This window comes from Patiria miniata, unplaced genomic scaffold (genome assembly GCF_015706575.1).
Source record: "Patiria miniata isolate m_02_andy unplaced genomic scaffold, ASM1570657v1 HiC_scaffold_20, whole genome shotgun sequence".
Lineage (NCBI taxonomy): Eukaryota > Metazoa > Echinodermata > Asteroidea > Valvatida > Asterinidae > Patiria > Patiria miniata.
This window is the reverse complement of record NW_024037059.1, coordinates 38,703,719-38,723,985: the sequence shown is the minus strand read 5'-3', so window position 1 is coordinate 38,723,985 and position 20,267 is coordinate 38,703,719. Positions and strand designations below refer to the sequence as shown.

The window sequence follows — 20,267 nt, the reverse complement described above, 5'->3', positions numbered from 1 at the left end:
TAGAATCTGCCGCCGTGGTTTGCGTCTCGGAGTAAGTGACGAGATACCCCGAGACACCTCCTTCAGGTTTCTTCCACGAGACGGAGATGCTTGTTGTTCCCGCCTCAACAACGGATGCCTTCCGCACTTTGTTCACCTTCACAGCTTCTGCAAGATTTTTGTGAACATGATGAAGGTGGAATTTTTTATTAAAGATCTCTGCTTTCAGAACTTACCTTTCTGAGATCAACTGCCCTTTTCATCTTAAGACATCTTATAAAAATAGTCTTAGCGAAAAAATAATCACACACCAAAATGTCACAATATAACACCCATAATACTCTATAGCAGAAATTGTAAGCACGGACACTGACAAAGCAGAAGTCCATTCAGCTCTAAGCTGATTCGTGCTTAGTAACGAAAGTCGCTGAGCAGCATATTCTGCTTAAAAAAAAAATCTCTGCGAAATTGGCTCTGTAAACAATTGGTTCTGTTCGAGAGCTAGTGCTGGAGTGAACTAACACAATGTGCAGAGTGCAAAAACACGCAGAAATGTAAACCGCACGCTTTGATGCTTACTTGGAACCACCTCCAGGCTAGTGCCCTGACTCTCTCGCCCATCCTCACTGACAGCAAAGACTGTCACAACGTACTCCCGACCAATCTCCAGATCAGTCAACTCTGCCGATAAGGTGTCCGCTCCGGCGATCTCAATGTCTTTAGAACCCGCAGTGACTTGATCGGGTCTGTCTTTGCTTTCTACAGTGCCATTTGATTCGTTAGTTTCCTCTTTGTCTAATATCATCTCTTCTTCTTGGGAGGTACTGTTTTCCTGAGATGCTTGTTCTTTCAAGCAATACGTCAGACGGTAGCCCGAGACATTGGTGTTCTCGTCTGGAGGAGCTGGCTTCCAGGAGATGGTGACAGAGTTTGTGGTCTTGGAGGCTTCCCAGGAGAGATCCTGGACTGGATTCAGCTCGGCAAGTTGCTCTAAAACAGCGGATTAAATGTTCACGTTACTCGTTATTTACAGCATTTCTTGGTGAAAGAGGGTTACCGTGCTTACATGTAAGTATAATGACTGTTGCAAATCGGCCTCTCAACATAATGTATCTCAAAAAACACAAACAAACAAACTGGAAGTTGATAAATACATGTAGGTAAGTCACTTTCTTAATTGTTGCCTGATTCTTACTATCACAACAATTTTTATTTGATATTCTTCAATTCACAAACAAATCCACGCATTTTAGCGTTAGTCAAAACTACGGCACTCCTCGGAAACATATTAGTTGGTTTCACAGTCAAAATCCTCCTTTATCCCTAACTTCTATAGTCCCTTCCCCACTCACACACACTGAACTATCCCTCCCAACAAAACTCTCTGCTTTGGGAGAGGAACCGGTAGACTATAAATATGAATCAAGATCAGAAAGAGGAAAGGGCGTCAGTGGTATAACTGGCCCAGAGTGAAATTTGTGGCACATCAAGAGATCAAAAGCAAGACGCACAATGGATACTGTGGCAGTCATTGCAGTGAAGAAAAAGAACACACTCGTTGTCTGGGCAATAACTCAAGAAATACCAAAAGTATTAAACTGAAACTTCGTCCAGTGATTTGAAAGTGCAGTTGAAGGCAAATGGTGCAGAAATACCACACACTGTGAAGGTGCTTATAATACTTCACACTCAGACTCACTCGTCCTGGCTGTCAACTTGACTCTATCGCTCTTTCTATCACCATCTAGGGTGTAAATCTTGATGGTGTACTCCACGTCCGACCTCAGCTCTTCCAAGACGACTTCAGTCTTGTCTGGATCTTCAATCTTCATCTCCTTCAAATCATCTTTGGTTTTGTCGGATTTCGTCTTGTCTTCAGCTTCTTTATCCTCGGCATCTTTCTTCTCTGTAGATTCCTTATTTTCAGCAACTTCCTCTGTTTGTGACTCGTTTGTCTCCTCCTTAGGCTTCTTCTTGGATTTCTTGGATTTGTTTTTCTTGTCTTCCGAGGCACTGCCTGTCTCCGAGTAAGTGATGAGGTACCCTGAGAGATTTCCTTCCGGTTTCTTCCATGAGATGGCGATGCTTGCTATGCCCGTCTCAGCAACGGATGCCTTTCGCACTTTGCTCACCTTGACGACTTCTGTGGTATCATTGCAAGCAACAGGATGGGGAAATTGCTTAAGAGTCCACATTTTTTTATTTTCTTTTTAATTGGAATAAGGAGGGAAACAGAAGTTAATTCAAAAAGGAAATGTGAAAAGTGTGAAAAATTGCTGTTTTCAAACTCTGCATAAAAATAGAGAAAGAACATATTGGAGTTCATTCAAAGTTGTTTTTTGGGGGAGGGGGGAAGTGGGGAGGGTGTTAGTATGTTTGGAAGTTAAGATTTCTTTCATTTTGAGAGTTTGAGAGTACTTTTGAAGGTAAAAATTCTTTCATTTGCATCACTATATTCAATTCATAGAAACACACTATTATGAACCAGATGGCCGTTTCACAGTTGATTCTCATCAAGAGATAAATAAAAACAGCCATCTGTTTCACACTTCAGTGAACTGTAAACACTATTAACCCTAACTCCCTAGCATGATTTACTAGGAACCATACCCATCCTGGCAAATTCCAACACCATATGGGAAACTGCACACACATATTTCTGACTTTGTTTCTGGAGGTGTGCCAACCCAATGTATTTTAGGAGTACTGTACCCATCCTGACAGATTCCAACAAAACATGCTGTTGGGGTTTGATGGGTTGAGTTGTTAGGGTTAAGCCATAAGACTTAGATTTGAAAAAAAAAAAATCACTAGCTGTCACATCTTCCACAGAATCCAAAGCACACAACTCACTAGTCTGCGCCGCGACAGAGACAGCATCGCTCTTTTGTTCGCCAAAAACGGCAACAATCTGCACTTCGTACTCCCGCCCCTGCTCTAGCTGATCAAACGTGGCCTGTGAGGCCTCCCCTGTGTCCAGGGTTATCTGACGGGGTGTGTCACCCTCCCCGGCCCCCTTCGGGGAGCACGTTAGCTGGTAACCGGTAGCAGTCGTCTCTCCTGCAGGCTTGGTCCATGTTACGAGGATACTGTCTGTGCCTGCTTCAGCGTTTGGTTCAGTTACCGTGGGGACTGTCGCCGATTCTGTTTTTTGGGATTGGGTAAATGTTTACAATTGAAGCAATTTGCAGAAATTCTACAATGGGCACAAAAGTGATTCACAATCACGAAAATTTTTTGATCAAATCCACGTATAATTTTCTGTTGGAAGAACACTCGTCTTACGTGTTAGTAGTGATAAAACAGTAAGGTACATGTGAACATAACACATAAATCTCAAATTGTGATACACTTTTCACATCTTTTATTTCATTTCATTGGTAGTACTGGATATTGAAAATTACCACATGTAGACAAGAGTGTGGCATATTGTGGTTTGGGTTCGTGACATGATCAGAGGGTCAGGGGTTCGAATCCAGCTGTTGGCCATAGGATGTGCCCTAGGGCAAGCCATTCCACACATACAGCGTGTGTCAATAAAAACGCAGGATTAAAAACAAAAATATTAAGAATATAAACCACCCCTATTCATCATAATGTTAACCCTCTTTTCAAAGTACCTTTCCTTCTCTTCACTATGCTTTTTATCCCATCTCATTTGGACAATCCTGTCCAGAGATAGAGTACATTGAAGAAGGGTTATAAATTCCAAGCTGGTCTGATTTGTGAAATCACACATACCTAATGAAAGGTTTGAATTCAGTACAGGTGAAAGTATTTGTGGATCACAAAGAAGGACATGTGTGGCAGGATTAGGCTTACATAATCCTTTAGTCCACAATCAATGTTATTAGTCAATAATTCATGATGCTTTGAAACAATGATAGTCCAGTTATTAAATTTAAGTGATACTTATCATCAGTTGTTTCAAAGAAAGTTTTGTTCTGGTTTAATTGTCTTCAATGCATACCTGCATTGTACATAACTGGTCGTTGTGTTAAGGTCATTGAATCAGACCAACCCGCTTCAGAAGGGCTTCAAAAAACTTGTCATAACTTTTGAACCAAAAGTCCAAATTCCACCAAACAAAAATCTTGTCAAAGATGAAATGATGGACAATCAAATCCTTATCAAATTAGGCACACCAGTAGCATAATTTTCTCAGAAAAAAAATCGCTTTGAATCCTGCGTTTTTATTGACATACGCTGTACTTGCCTCTCTTTGTCTAGATACTGACATAACATGAAATGGTCTTGCATCCTATCAAGGTGGGATAGACATACATGTAGTCTCATGTCGAGAAAACCAGTAATAAACAGGCCCATGAGCAACATTGATTCAACACATACTAAGTGCAAATCTTGGGCGGAATACCTCCCTACATAAACACTGGTGTCAATCACACAAACGAGGACTGGACAGAACTGTGAGTGCGCGTCAATCTACACTTCAATCGGTGCTCGTCACACAGTCGATTTTCCGACTTTTCTGACTCACTGGTAGTCGCGTTAACTTTAGCCCTCTCGCTCTCCCGGTCGCCGGCCACCGTGTAAATCTTGATCACATACTCGGTGCTCTCCGCAAGACCCTCGAATGTGGCAGTCTGGCACCCCGCGTCGTCAAGCTTGAGTTCCTTGCCGGCTGACTTTTTGTCAGCCTCCTTCGGGGCACAGGTTAGCCGGTAACCGGTAACCTCGCCTTCTGGCTTCTTCCAGGTGACGGTGACGGTATCCGTGGTAGCCTCTGCGGCCGGCTTGCGGACTTTGTTTACCTTGGCTAATTCTGGTTCACATTAGTTAATCAAGAATTAGCTCTTGTGATAGCAGAAGATTGCAATAATATTTTAAACTGAAAAGAAAAGACTCAAGTAGTTCCTGTGAGCTTGATTGCGCTGAGACTTTCAGCGCAATCAAACATTCGCGCTTATTTCACTTCCTGTGATGCGGACGCGAGAGAGGGTATTGTGAGCAAACGCATTCCTGAACTGTTTGCCCCAACTTCCAACTGAATTGAGTTCGGCACGGCAATGGCACGGCGTTTAGAACAAGTGCCGTGCCACTGCCATTCAGAACGACGAAAGTAATACATTAATCCACTGAGTGAGGATACACATGGTCGCAATGTGCTGGGGGAAAAAAAATACCTACCTGTTCTTGCTGTGAGTGTCATTTTCTCGCTCTCTCGGTCTTTGTAGACGGTGTACACCTCCACTGTGTATTCTTGACCAGACGACAACCCTTTAAACTCTGCTGTCGTCTTGTCGGCACTGTCGATCTTGATATCCGGCGAAGCGCCCTCAGCTGGCAGGATGGTGAGTCGGTAGCCAGTGACGTCCCCCTCCGGTTTGGTCCAAGAGACCGTCAGCGAGTCGCTGGTGGTTTTGGTGGTCTCGGCGCTGGGGACTTTAAGCACGCGGATTTCCGGCATCTCTGCGGCAACAAGAAAAAAAACAAAGCAACATGTAAATTTGATGTCAGGTTAGTACGGTGGAGAGTTGGGGGAGTGTGGCCTAGTGGTTAGGGCTCGTGACTCATGATCAGAGGGTCAGGGGTTCAAATCCAGCTGCTGGCCATATGTTGTGTCCTTGGGCAAGCCAGTTCACCCCACTTGCCTCTCTCCACCCAGGAGTATAAATGGGTAACCTGCAATGGACTAGCATCCCATCCAGGGGGAATGAATTATTCTCAGTCATTTCATGCCAAGGAAACGGGAGATAAACGCCGGCCTGATGGGCCATATTGGCTCATGACAGACTTGACTTAATGGTGGAGATGTATAACTTGGGAAAATGTACACAATTATGCCAACATTTACCGTGGGTTTAAAAAGTGAGGCGTGGCTTAAATTAGAGAGACAAATTTCTTACTTGTCGTTTCTTGCACTGTGACCTTTTCGCTCTCCAGTTCCCCGCTGATCGTCGTGATGTCCACCTTGTATTTCTTGGCTGGTGTCAGCCCCGTAAACTCGGCCCTGGTCTTGCTTGGGTCTTTGATCCTCAGCGAGGACTTCTTGGCGTCCGGAGGGGTGAGGCGAAGCTTGTAGCCGGAGAGCTCCCCTTGGGGGTGGGTCCAGGATGCGACGATGGTGTCTGCGGTGCTGTCTAGGATCGCGTCCAGAACAGGGCTGGGCTCTGTCAGGGCACAGAAAGATACACTTACTTGATGTCAAGAAAGTTTTCACAAATTGTTACATTCAGAAAATACCTTAAAGCTGTTGACAAGATAAAAGCAAAATGATGAAAAGCCAGAAAAACCTCTGTTTCCAGCTACCTAGAACCAGTCCTGGTAACTATGCCTTCAATATTTTAGGCCCAAAAAAAAAGTCTCCGGTTTCTGGTATGGAGCTTGCCCAAAAAGTGGTGCGGCGACGCGGCTTTTTTTTTTTTTTACCTGATTTTTTTGCTTCAAATGTCGGCTGATGACTGCGAATGGTGCCCGACTAAACTTAGTGCAAATATATGGGAGTCCAGAGAGGCCACATAAAGCTTATTCTCGACCATAACCCAATCTGAACACACGTTAAAATTGTGCAGCAGCAGGATTCCAGTCAAATCAGTGAGTTTGGCGGTTTTGAGACATCATCTTTCATTGAAAAAAAAACTTTTTCATTTTGCCGACGCGCACTGCTACGGCAACGCGCGCGCATACCAGAAACCGGAGACTTTTTTTTTTTGGCCTTATGGCTGATCCTCAGATCCTTGGTAATTCACAAAATTGACGGGCATTTTGTTAGCTTAGCTCATTCATGCTTAGCACATAAAACGGCTAAGCAATATTCCCGCTTGATGCATTAGCTCAAAATTGGGCCCGAGCGTACTCTCATATAGGATCATTTTTCTTTCCATACATTTTGTTCATTTCCAAGAAAAATACAACTCAAAATCCAAAAAAGAATGTTCAAAACCTAGCTTGTTAAAGTTCCAGCTCAGTGGATATTACACTTTTTGAGAAAACAGTGAAAAACCATGCACACCCTTTTGATCAAGAAACACGAAATCAGTCAAGTGACTGATCGTTGGAAATCACCTACATTTCTTTATTTTTTCTATAAAATGACAGCTAGTCAGACGGAATAATTTCACGGGGTGTTAATTTCACCAGTTCAATCTTTAATCCAAGTAAGCTTTTTGATATACTTTTGGTAATACTTTTGGTATTTGATAATACTTTTGGTATGTTACTTTTGTGATAATTGCAAAGGATCTTTTATGACTTTAAAAAAGTGCACCCAGTGAGTTCGCCCTTTGTGGTTCATTTCATGTACTTACTGGCATTGGTTTTGAGGGTGACTTTATCGCTCTCCAGTTCGCCGTTGGTCGTCACTATCTCAAACTGGTAGGCCTTGCCGGCCGTCAGACCGCCAAACTCTGCCTTAGTCGTCTTGGCGTCTGCGATGATGACCTCGGAGGCCGGCGCGTCCGGCGGGTCACAGGTCACCCGGTAACCTGTGACCTTTCCTGAGGTCGGCTGCTTCCAGGAGACCGTGATGCTGTCGGTTTTGCTGGCAGCCGATTCGGACGTTACGGGATTGGGTGCTGCAAAGACACAGGTTTAGACAGATGTACATATGGTCAGATTTAGACGATACGAAGCTGGTTGAGCAGTATTTGACCGGGTAGTGCTAGTATCACAACTGCTAAGGTACCACTTACGATAATTTATGTTTTTCCTTTGAATCACTGAAAGACAGGTAGGTTAATAATAATAATAATAATAACTGTATTTATATAGCGCTTTTTGCCAGAGGATACAAAGCGCTAAGGGAGAATGCAACCAAAGCCGGGTAAATGAAGTATATGAACATTATGAGACCCATTATGTAGCACCTTTTTGCTAGGTGCTGCGGCGCATATTGCAGCCACTGCCAGAAACACCGGGGCAAACCCCTCCTCTTAGCGACAAGTGTTACTGGGTTCTTTTAACGTGCATTACACAACACACGGGACCTACGGCTTTACGTCCCATCCGAAGGATGAAGCAATAATGGTAAAGTGCCTTGCTCAAGAGCACAAGCACCATGTTCCCACGGTCAGGATTTGAACCCGTGTACCATGGCACACGAGTCGAACACTGTAACCGTTGGACCACAGCTCCCCACAAGGTTATCGTTCTCTTTTTTCCTTAAATTAAAATTATCTCAACGATAAACTCAGAGAAGAAAAATAGTGAAAATAAATGAGCAGCGACGACGTGGATTTGAACCAGGGATCTTTGTATCCATAGCTCATCTCGCTATCCACTAGGCTACTGTGTGGTAGCTCAACGACAACCGTTTCTTAAAAATGCTTTAATGTGACTGGTTGACTAAGTAACAGCAATGCTCTTGATATCATTGTTTTGTTCTCATGAATAAACATACTGGCCTGTTGACGTACGAATAAATTATCACAAGTGGTACCACTGGAGTTGTGATACTGGCCCTACCGTTTGACTGAGGCAGGACCTTGCTATTGTGTGTTGGCATGTCTGGGAATTTAGATCTTAAGTCACAGAGGGGGTAGGTGAAGTAAGTGCAATGGGCAAGCCTGATTGAGGGGAATGTCTTATGGAATTGAGGAGATTCATCCTTGCTTACCTGACGTTGGTTTGGCCGGTGTGAGGTCTCTCTCTATCTTCTGATCATCTTGTCCTGCATCTAACCACCTGTAGGAGACAACATCAACAGAACAAAATTTTGGTTTCTGACTAGCACCCCTTAAACATAGATAGTGACGAATTGGGGAACCGCCAACTTGGGGCTGGATAGCTCAGTTGGTAGAGCACCCGAACGGCAATTCGGAGGTCGTAGGTTCAAACCTCGCAACTGTCTTTAAATTTTTAAAGTAGAAATTGCCTCAAAAAGGCTAGAAACCGCACCGGGCCAAAGGCTCCAAAAATAAACCAGAAAACAAACAGACAAGAAAGAAAAAGATCGTGGGTGTTTTTCACTCTCCGTAGCAATTAAACCACCTCACACAATGCAGAATGTTTTACACTCTTTGAAAAAAAAATCCACACTTCTGGACTTACTTTTTACAAGGGAAGAGAGTTTCGTTCTTGGCGTTCTTGGACTCCTTGACGACCACCTTCTCCAGGAGCCAGCCCTGGCCGGGATCCTTCCCATCGTGTCCCACGGTGACCTTCAGCAGACGGCCAAGGTACACGGCCTCGATCTCGAAGACATCCATCTGGCCCGCCAGGAACTTCTTGTCCTTGTTGTTCTTGGAGCGGACCAGGTGGCGTTTGCCCGAGTCGCCGTTTTTGCCCCAGAGTTGGAGGTAGACGCTGGCGTCCGTCTTGGAGTTCTCTTCGCTGCCGGTGTACACCTGGATGTAGTATCTGGTGACTGTGGGACAAGAAATGTCAAGTGTTATATCCTCTGAGGGCTTTGAAAAGTTTTCTTGGTACTCACCCATGTCCACAGCATCATAAGCCTCATTTGGCAAGTTCTGTACTCACAACACTTGTGCTCCATCCTCAACTAAGCTCTTGGAAGTACAGTTGCAATGGAAATATATTTAATGAGATTTCATTTTGCGGTGCTGTAGGACAAAAAAGTATGGAGAAGTAGGTATTTGAAGAAAAAAGTAGGAAAAGTAGGAGCAAGGGAGAAAAAAAACCTCCGGAAAAGAAGGAAAAGTAGGAATACATGTACTTGAAAGCCTGTGCCACTGACTTTGCAATTCTGTGTATTTTAACCCCTTAAGGACGGGGTGTAATGGGGACATTCCTCCACGCATAGAGCAAGTGGCCCGCATGACTGCACAGCCTTTGTGTGGTAGCGGGACTGCACAAAAGCAGCAGCTGTGGAACTACCCACTAGCCCTGTGCCATGGCATACCACAGCTGGCAACTGCATTCCAATGAGGATTAGCGGCCGCGGCCATGACCGCTTCCCGTCCTTAAGGGGTTAAGAAAACAATTTGTAATCCTTGTCTTTCTGAATGGAAATCCGAGAAAATAAAATTCAATTTAACTATAATTCAAAGCCACATTCTAAGATACCAACCAGGCAGAGGTTTCTTCCCGGTGACGACAGCAGGCAGTTCTCGCCAGACGTCCAAGTCGTCGTGTTTCTCAGACAGCCAGCGATCAAACGCAAACTCCACCTCCGTGGACTCGTTCAGGTCCAGCATGCGTACGGTCTTCAGGTACCAGCTGGCCTCCTGGGCCGCGTTGTCGTGGCCGATGCGGATCTTGTAGAGCTGGCCTATGTCGCCCAGATAAACCTGGATGTGAAAAGGATGATAATCCAGTTATTGTTAAAAAAACCACTCCCTGGCAGTTTGAGGAAGCTTTCTGAATTCTCCAAAAACTAAAGGCACATTTTTATACCTAACAATTTGCCCAACTTATTAAGGTTGACACAGAAACTTCACCGTTTTGTTTCTTAGGCAAATGAAACATATTTTTAATAGAATTGCCAGATTTTTTAAGACTTGCTCCTTGATTCTAAAGAACTCAGACAAAACTAACTACAGGTTGGTCCAAAAAACGTTGACATTTTTTCAGACACAGATTTCTTGGAATTGGGGAGACGTGTTAAAATTGTTTCAAGATATTACTAAACTACAGCATCTTCATGGTATGAGGTGAAAATAAAACCTAATTAAGAAATGGCGATGGTTTAAACAAAGATGGTCAAAAACCAGTTTATCCACACACAAGTCTATGAGATATGGTCAACACAATAGCACTGTGCACACAAACATTTGCCATTATTGTAATTACGTCTACGTGACTGCCATAGATGTGGACAAGCTAGTTTTTTTACCATTTTACTGTAAATGGCCGCTATTTCTTACTTTGAGCTTTATTTTTAATGCCGTTTTCACCATATATGACCAAGATCTTGTAGTTTAAGAATATCTTAAAAAACAATTTCAACATGTCTCTTCAATTTTGAGGAAACTGCCTCTGAAAAAGTGTATTTTCAAAACGGTGTATTTTCAAAACAGTGGACAGAACTGGTTCAAAAACTGTTTTGTGACCAATGTGATATCGTACAAGCACAGCCATAGTAACAACTCTGATCATCCTCATCCAAGATGCTGAATATACTTCAAACACTGTGCGGCGACACTTAAGTCTATTGCCCGGCTTCACAACAAATGTGCTGTGTAATCCTACGCATGGCATCCTTTATGCTCAGTTGAGGTTTTGAAACATGCCTGTATAGTTGGCGTAGTTTTTTGCTATAGTTAAGAATGAATTTTCCAACTTTCCATCAAGTAGTACGATGACATCAGCTACAAGTGTTTACCCTGAAATCCTGCGTGGTCCCTGCTTGGAAGCCATTCTCTCCCTTGGGTATCAGAGCCACCTCTGTCTTGTCCTTGTCACCGTAGGCCACTAGCGTGACCATAGCCGTGGTGCCTGCTGAACCGTCGCTGCCTGTGGTCACGTACACCTGCCATTCATGGGCTTCAAAAAAAGCAAAACATCAAACAAGATTTTGTTTATCAATTTTGTTGAAATCGATATGGACTCCGTGCAAAAAGAAAATAAAAGAAAATAAATCTTGTTTCAAAGAAATATGTTCTTGTCTCACTCCCCAGATAATTACTCTAGCGAGCGAGACAAGAAAGTTTCTCTTGAAAAATTTTTTTTTCTAATTTAAAGGGAATGTACATCATTGGCTTTTGCTGTTATTTTCAATAATGAACTATTTGGCGGGATAGTATAATGGATCAAATATTATTACACTGACATGTTTTAAGTTTTGCGTTCGAAAATGCTGGAAAAACCCCCCCCAAAAAAAAGTTCAAGCAGTCTGGTTCCCTGACTCCACTGAAGATAAAATTGATTAATTTATAGATGCCGGAAAATTGTAAGGTAAGGGAACCAGTCTAGCTGGCCTGCACCCGTTAATGAACATGTAGCCAATAGCAAACAAAATTTGAACTGAAGAAAAGTAAATTTGGAGCAGTAGTTGAAAAATAGTTTTTCCAACGGTGGTCGGCCGACCACCGTTGGAAATGTATACAAAAATACCATTTTCTTGAAAAAGATTTCACACCAGGTGCCATAATTTTACAGGATGCTTGTGACTGTCACTTACCAACATCCTAGTAAGGTATTTCGTAAAAACTTGGTAGTTTTATTTTTCGATGTTTGCAAATGTTGTATATTCCCTTTAAAAACAGGATTGGGTTTGTTATAAATTACGGCTAGTTCAACTTACGCTGAATCTCCCGCACTTCTCCGAGCTCCAATTCTCTTTCAATCAGCTTGTCATCTTGTCCCTCGTCCAGCCATCTGATAAAAGAAACAAAGGAAATGCATCATAACTGTCACATAAAATCACCTTAATCAAATCATAGCATCAAACACTCCGGTCGCGGTCAGGTAAAACTTTCAGAGAAGCCTAGCCGTAAGCCGCACCTGAATGACTTGGCTACGGCTCCCAGTAAAGCATGTGTTTATAGAAAGTGGATTCAGTGGCTTCCATAGGCAATCATGCAATTACAAGCCGTAAGCCGCAGCCTTATATAGCACTCTTTACACCGGTAGAGAAATTTCATGAATATCCCTGAAAATTCAGAAGCAGTATTTCCAAAACTTAGTATTTCGCAGAATCGACCTTGGCATACTCACCTATTGCACGGGAACACGTACTCCGTCTTGGACGTCTTACTTTCCTTGATGATGACCTCGCCCAGGTACCAGCCTGCGCCGGGTCCTTTCCCATCATGCCCCACTATGACCTTTGTAGGGGTCATGACCGTCACTGCCTCCATCTCAAACATGTCAGTCTGTGAGAGAGAACGCGAGTATGATTACTTTACTTCTTAAAGCCCGTTTCTACTGAAGTGATCTTTTCCAAATCTCCTCTGAAAATTTAATTAGAAGCCTAGTACAGCTGGCGCCAGAGCTTACAGAATTCTATTCAATTGATTCTGAACGGCTATAGACCCTTATCATGTTGCGGCCATATTGATTTTTTTCCCATTCAGATCAACGTAATCAAAGCGAGGCTGGAAGGAAAAATAGTCTGATTCCTTTTTGCACAAAAAACATTATCATTCAGTACTGTTATTGGATACAGGTAACATGACTGAAATGGTGGCAGTTTGATAAAGGTCTATTCACTGGAAGTCCTTGCATGCCTCTGGTCTGCACAATTTCCGGCTCGGACCATACGTGAGAGTTGTGCGTTGGTTCTCTCCTGTGCCACGAGGGTTTTACTCCGGGCTCTCTGGTTTTCCTCCCTCCGGAAGAATCAAACACTTTCGATCTCTGGCTGTGCTACGTGGTCATACATGGGTCGCATGGCGGCTGCCTAAGGCGCCTTTACATACCTGCGGCTCGACCACCTTGTAGCTACGTCCTTCGCAATTCAGCTTATCAGCTGCGAGTAGGGATGATGAGCCCCACAAATTATTATGATTATTATAAGACATTTGAGCTTATATTCCTCATGGAAGCTCTCAAAGAATGTGGAATAATGGCTTTCAACAAAAGTGTGGCATTTGCAGACTATAACCCCACACAACTTATACCTTTATGCTACTGACCTGTGATTCCTGAAACTTCTCCTGATGGTTAGATTTGATGAGTTGTCTCTTGCCTGTGTCTCCCTTCTCACCAAACAGACACAGGTATACGTTGGCATCGGTTGACGAGCCTACTTCATAACCTGTCGTCACTTGTATGCTGTATTTATGTACTGCAAAACATTCAAACGATAAAATTACAAAATTATACTGATGTAAAAAGGCTCTGACGAATTTCGAAGGAAATTGAAGGTACACTGTTCATATGCAAAACAATACAGCATCAGAACTGTTGTTTGGAACAGGTTCCAATTGTATGTCGTCACGAAACCACATGACCATCTGGCAACCATTGCAGTAGGCAAACATTTGGTTAGTAACCCGATCGTACGCTGTAACGTAGACAGTAGGACTCATTTTCACGTAAAATAATCGTGATTTCTTTATCGAAATGGCATAATGGTCACTACCTGTGCTGTGTACGGTTCTCACGATTGTGACAACCCAGCACAATTCGTCACCGTTTTCACGAAGAGCCACATGTCGATTTTGAAGAAAAAGTGTTTTCGAGATAATCGCAAAAGAAGTTTCTCATATTTTAAAACTGCAAAAAATACCACTTTGCAACAACTTTGTGAAGCAAGGAAACCATCACACTATTCTATGCGAGCTGAATTTTTACATGAACCCAGTAATAAGACTTAATTCAGAAGTCAATTAGTGAAAATTAATTAGTAAAGATATGTGGCTCTTCGTGAAAATGCAAATTCAGGTTTCCGACATATTGGCCCTTTCTGTTCAATGTGTATTTCCATAGGCGCGCGTGAGTACGTGCGCGCAGCTGAAAATGTAACAAAGATATGTGGCTCTTCGTGAAAACGCAAATCTCATTTGACCTACTTTTACGTATTTCCGTGCAATGGGTTTTGTACGCGTTCAAAGGGCCAAAATGTATGTGGCTCTTCGTGAAAACGCAAACTTCATTTATCGAGATTTTGGCCCCTTGCAACATTAATGTAACTTGGAAGTTAATGTTTTGCTTACAGAAACATGTCCAAATGGTTAAGTACATTGTTTTAAATCAAAATATTGAAAAAAATCAAAATAAAAAAAAATGGTAATTATTGACATATGTGGCTCTTCGTGAAAACGGTGACGAATTGAAGGTGGTGGCTCCGCGTTTTTCACACAGCTATTGCCAACCATCACATCTTTGAAGGCTTAAGTAGTGCCTACCGGTACTGCTTGTGGTGCTATACCATCAGTGCCTACTACAATGGCGATGCTGACTTTTCTGTACCCAGATATAGGCCGGGACCTGAGAAAGCCCTGTTTACAATAAATCATGACTTACTTGAGAGAGGTTTGCTCCCTGGCCGTACCGCCGGTGATTCCCGCCACACATCGGCGTCGTCTTCATGAGGAGACAACCAACGATTCTTGAACTTGAAGAGAAGCTGCTCGTCGGTTATCATGTCCTTCATCTTAACCTGCGGCATCAAGTTACCCGTATTCCAACAGTGAACAAACAAGGAACTAATGATAACGCTGCTTTAAGGTTGCAGGTCAGTAAATCGGTCTAAAATACATACGCCAGCCTAATCACGATTTGCATGCCCTCAAATTCTTCGGTATTTGAGCATATTGTGGGCCATGAACTTGAGGGTTTGTAAAAAAATATGGGTAGAAGCCGTGCACAGGACTGTGAGTTTGTAGTTCTGTGCAGTTTTGATGAAATTTGGGCCCTAAAAGCACTCTATTTTGCAATGGAGTGTAGGCATCGTTTTTCAAAATGGCGATGGGCTTCAGGACTATTTTAAGGGGTGATCATCTTCAGATGGAAATTTCTCCTAAAAGTCATCAGTTCATCCCCCAAAAATTGATAAGAAAATGAAAGATGATGAAAGAAGATTTAATTTGATGTGTGTCTCGAACACCTCAGAGAGTTGTGAGTATTTTTCCTGAATTTCTGAAGTTGGGGCATTTATCATTGGGGTCAATGGAAGTTTATTTACTGGTCTGCAACCATAAAGCCTGCCACCCAACGTAAGTTTCTTGAAATATTTGAAACCAACCATCGTAAATTACAGTGTCTTTAGATCCCTCATAGCTTCAGTATAAGAATGGAGAAAAGTTGACTCCTGATTTGACTTGTAAGTTTTTGTACATGTACCTGATCAAGCTTCCATGCGGTTTTCTTGCTGGTCGTGTCCAGACCAATCCGAATCTTGTAGATGTCGCCAACACTAAGTACATTCACCTGATGCACAAGATCAAATAATCACACAAAAATCAGATATCACGGCAGTTCTAAATTTTCTGTTGATGGAATTCATCTAGTACTAAATACCCCTCTGAAATTTAAATCTTCAGATCAGAGAAAGCTTGAATCCTGGTATGTTACATTCATTAAAGATGAATCATGCTAAATGGTATGAAACACACATACTAGAATTTGCATCCTTGTGGAGTCATTTCTTTGTTCAAAGTTTTCGAGTTTGAAAGTGTACTTTCAAAATGATCCAATTTTAACCAGAATTAATTTCCTGGGCTGAAATTTGGACTTAATATCCCTTACATAAATACTTCAATTTGCGACGGATCAACACACCTTGGAAATTCCTAGTTTTTTGAGTAAAATCCATATATCTATTTCGTGATAACCTTGTGCAGACGTACCGTACTTACCTATAGAAATTGCTCTTTGGAAACGTATACAATCATTTGTTCCCTATTATGCACATGTCTCCACAGGGTACCATGTACCAGATCATATAAACACAACATAAAAGTCCATGCAAGCAAAACAATAACAATTCCTTAATCATGTGTGATCCCCTTATAATATGTTGAAATGACACACAATATTGTCCAACTTCATAGAAATTTAGACCCCAATAAATAGATTGTATTAACAAGATTCATGGCATGCTACCATTCCATTCCTAGCCTGGTTCTAGCTCTCACCTTGAATTCGTTTTCCTCTCCTGCCTTGAAGAGTTCCTTGCCTCCTTTGCCCAGCGTGAACGGTTGGGAGACTCCGTCCTCCCCATATACAACCAGGACCACAGAGGCCTTGGTGGCTACCTTGCCCGTCTTCACCCAGACCTTCCAGTCACCATCTGGAAAATCAAACAAATCCAACATTTGTCCAGAAAAAAATGACATGACCATGACAGCCCCTAAACCCATTAGTCCCCGTGTCCACCCAATATACCATTATCATGTTGCGGCCATCTTGATTTTATCCCATTCAAATCAACGTAACCAAAGCGAGGCTGGAAGGAAAAATAGTCTGGTTCCTTTTTGCACAAAAAAGTTACCCTTCAGTACTGTTATTGGATACAGGGAACATGACTAAAATGGTGGCAGCATGATCAAGGTCTATTGCCCTGCCTGTTACTCCCTGTACCGCCCTCAACTGACCCAGCACCGTATGGGTTTTTGGGCTCACCAGGGAATAAATAAAATGTAACACAATGCTGAACAGGTGCTAAGGTGTTAAATGTATGGAAGATTTTAATTAAAAAAATTGCAGCGGTGGTACCCAGACAAAGTGAAAACTAGAATAGACAATAATTCCATTATTTCCCTTAATTTCTGGTATATATGAAACTGTCGCCGTTGTTTTCCTGGTGAAAAACTGATTTTTTTTAACCCTCCCTCTCTGGCTGTCAAATTCAACACAGCTATCCTAGCAGTCAAAATCAATCAAGTGACTGTTTCTAAGAGCTCCCAGCCTACATAAAGCAGGATTGACTGGCTGTGACTGTTTATGTAACTTGATACAGCTAAGCTTTGACTGTAGGTGATTGATAAGCCAGCTGTGCCTACCAAATTGCCTGCTTTTGTCTGTTGACTGAGTTTGACTAGTCACAGTGCTTGCTTGATATGATCTGACTGTTGGTGACTAGCCTGTGTAAAAGGCATGGCAGGGGAAGAGGACTGATTTTTTGACTGTCTGTGACTGTTCAGACAGCAGGAGGGTTAATACATGTACAGAAACTTTTTGTTTTACGCCAATTGCGTGTATGTACTTGTAGATACATTGTATCTTCCTATTGGAAAAAGAGTAAATCTTAGCTTTCCGAACCAAAGAGTTTTTTTACATTGTTACTAGGTAGGTTGCTATGGCAACGTGTAAAGATCCGTTCAAAAAGCCGAAGCTTTCAAACTAAATCTTGCTAAGAGTGTGCGGACCTAAAGAGTGCGTGTGTTTCACAGCCTTTCGTCGTGCTTTAACTCTTTTCCGTGCAAAGACAGAAAGTTGCTGTTAAACTATCGTCAGCAAATTTTGCTTCTCTGCAAAATACATGTGACTAATTTGTGGTCAGAGTGTTGAAGACAGGTAACATGCACATACCAAAAGACAATTAAAGTTACAAATAAATTGTAACTTGACAGATACATGTACATGTATGAAGCACAGAAGAGTACGAAACTTCACATAAAATTAAAGTCGGTCACGGTCCATTATGGCCCATCGGGACAGCATTTATCTCCGGTGATAGTCCAATGAAATGACTGAAAGTATTTCTATTCCCCTTGGATGGGATGCCAGTCCATCGCAGGTTACTCCCCAACTAATGCTGGTACCCATTTATACTCCTGGGTGGAGAGAGGCAAGTGGGGGTTGAGTGGCTTGCACAAGGACACAACATATGACCAGCAGCTGGATTCGAACCCCTGACCCTCTGATCATGAGTCACAGACCCTAACCACTAGGCCACACTCCCCAACAAAACTTCACATAATCACCAATAAATACAGGATGAAAAAGGAAAAGTATTCAAGACAAAGTATGGAAAATACAGGATAAAATGTGGACAACATTGTCAGGAAAACAAGGGCTCCCAAGTTACTTTAGTAAAAAAAGACTCGTGAAACCGCAACACAAAACAATAGGTGAGATATGCTACACAGTGAGAATGTAACAAAAAACATTTGCAGTTGTGACAGAACGATCCTCAAAAACATCTCAACACAACCATCACCAAGCATAGGAACAGGAGAAATTAAAGAGGTTGTTGAACACTCGAAGACATTTCCGTCATTTTTCGGGTATATGTAGCCTAAGGTGTGATGAAATAAAAACGACTATTGTTTCTGTCACTCGTTTATACTATGCTGCATAGGCAGTCCTGTTTATTACGTCACGATTTACTATGTTTTGTTTGCTGCCCCCAACGACGACTTTTACACAAATTGCACGTTCGGGTCGAAACAGGACCTGAAAAACAGCTCTCAAAAGTACCTTTTGTATTCATTTCATGTCAGAAACAATAGTCGTTTTTATTTCATCACACCTTAGGCTACATATACCCGAAAAATGACGGAAATGTCTTCGAGCATTCCACAACCTCTTTAAGGTACATACATGTATACAACAACACAGAAAACAGGCAAAACAAAGCACCATTCATTTCAGGTGTCACAACATTACCATAGATGGAGAAAACACACAAACAGACCTACATCTAACCACGATGCATGAGACCCCTCACAAGTGAACAAGAGGCAGATGCTCACCGCCGATTTTCGACCCACAAACCATGAAACACTGCCATTACTAAGACAACAAGAAGGGTAAACAGATATCAAATATTTGTATAAATTGAAAGAAACTGCATGCATAAAACCATGCAAACAAACACCAGTTTGTCTTCATCACTGCCTGGTAAAAAACCGTAGACACTGTCCGACAGAATCTCAATGTCAACCTCATCAGTATTTTACTATTACAAACTACATCGGCGGCCTAAACATAGTGGGTTTTTTTTTCTCATATTGCACATGCAAATGTTGTGCACAAGAAAGCTAACTAAAATGTGTATAAATATACTAACTGCGACATAGAAACAAAAGCAACCAAAAATGAATCTTTGTTTAAGCGTGGAGAACTACATGTACTATTTAATTAAATTCATGCCCTTGCCAGCCAAATTATCATGCTTAACATTGAATAGTCTTTTTTTATATTGTTCATTACGTCACATCATTGAGCATTTGACAATTTGGTCAATGCTCCAGTCTGACTTTTGTATGGTGTAAATTATCTAAATATTAACTCAACAAAATCTGTTGTAGAATTGTCATCTGCATGTACTAGACACAGAAGCTAAACGTCGGCTTAATTTTTCAACGCAAATTCTACACTTTTCTGCACTTTTGAGGAATCCTTGGTTTCATTACCAGAAATAAATAATAATAATTATAATAATTACCGATAATGGGTCACTAGGGAGACAAACCAACAGACTTGTGTAATAAAAAAAAAAAGGGCCAACTTAAATTTTACCTTATCCTTCCCCCGCGAATTTGGTATTTTTACTAATTGGACCACGAGCAATCGATGTAGCATATTTGCGACGGTTAAATTTGGCTCTAAATAGGAGCTGTGAAATTAGGTAGACACTGAAATGTCTCCCTTATGTCCGATGTCTCTCTAAGGTACAATTAATGACGACAAGATGTCTCCATGTACAGATGCAATACAACACATTAGGTTATTGCATCATTTTTTTTCCCCCAGTCACGCTGGATTCTTTTGCAAGCGAACAAGGATTCATTTTCGGGTTGCTTTTCCTCAATTCACCGTCCCGTTTGTAAGACTCACCTGCGTAGAACTCGTCGCACAGCCCTTCATCGGGGGATGGGGTTGGGGTGGGGGTCAGACTGGGTGTATAGTGGTACTCTAACTCCTCATAACGCCCATCATCCCAGCAAGGGGTAGGGGTAGGGGTCAGGGTATCGGGGTACTCAAATGTCTTACTTTCTTTTCTTGTGGTAAGTGAGTTTTAGGGAATTATTAAC

General features: G+C 42.1%; 1 protein-coding gene across 1 annotated transcript in view; it reads right to left on the bottom strand.

Annotated features, from left to right (window-relative positions):
• The window catches only part of LOC119728107, a 98,411-nt gene that overhangs the window by 42,816 nt on the left and 35,328 nt on the right, over positions 1 to 20,267 (bottom strand). The window contains exons 18-30 of the mRNA XM_038200179.1: positions 16,422 to 16,576; positions 15,628 to 15,714; positions 14,809 to 14,944; positions 13,476 to 13,627; positions 12,556 to 12,713; positions 12,143 to 12,216; positions 11,222 to 11,382; positions 9,968 to 10,187; positions 8,989 to 9,304; positions 8,555 to 8,622; positions 7,248 to 7,514; positions 5,847 to 6,110; positions 5,128 to 5,409 (exon numbers count right to left, since the gene is read on the bottom strand). Of these exons, the coding sequence (XP_038056107.1) occupies positions 5,128 to 5,409; positions 5,847 to 6,110; positions 7,248 to 7,514; positions 8,555 to 8,622; positions 8,989 to 9,304; positions 9,968 to 10,187; positions 11,222 to 11,382; positions 12,143 to 12,216; positions 12,556 to 12,713; positions 13,476 to 13,627; positions 14,809 to 14,944; positions 15,628 to 15,714; positions 16,422 to 16,576 (2,340 nt within the window). The remainder of the gene's footprint in view (positions 1 to 5,127; positions 5,410 to 5,846; positions 6,111 to 7,247; positions 7,515 to 8,554; positions 8,623 to 8,988; positions 9,305 to 9,967; positions 10,188 to 11,221; positions 11,383 to 12,142; positions 12,217 to 12,555; positions 12,714 to 13,475; positions 13,628 to 14,808; positions 14,945 to 15,627; positions 15,715 to 16,421; positions 16,577 to 20,267) is intronic.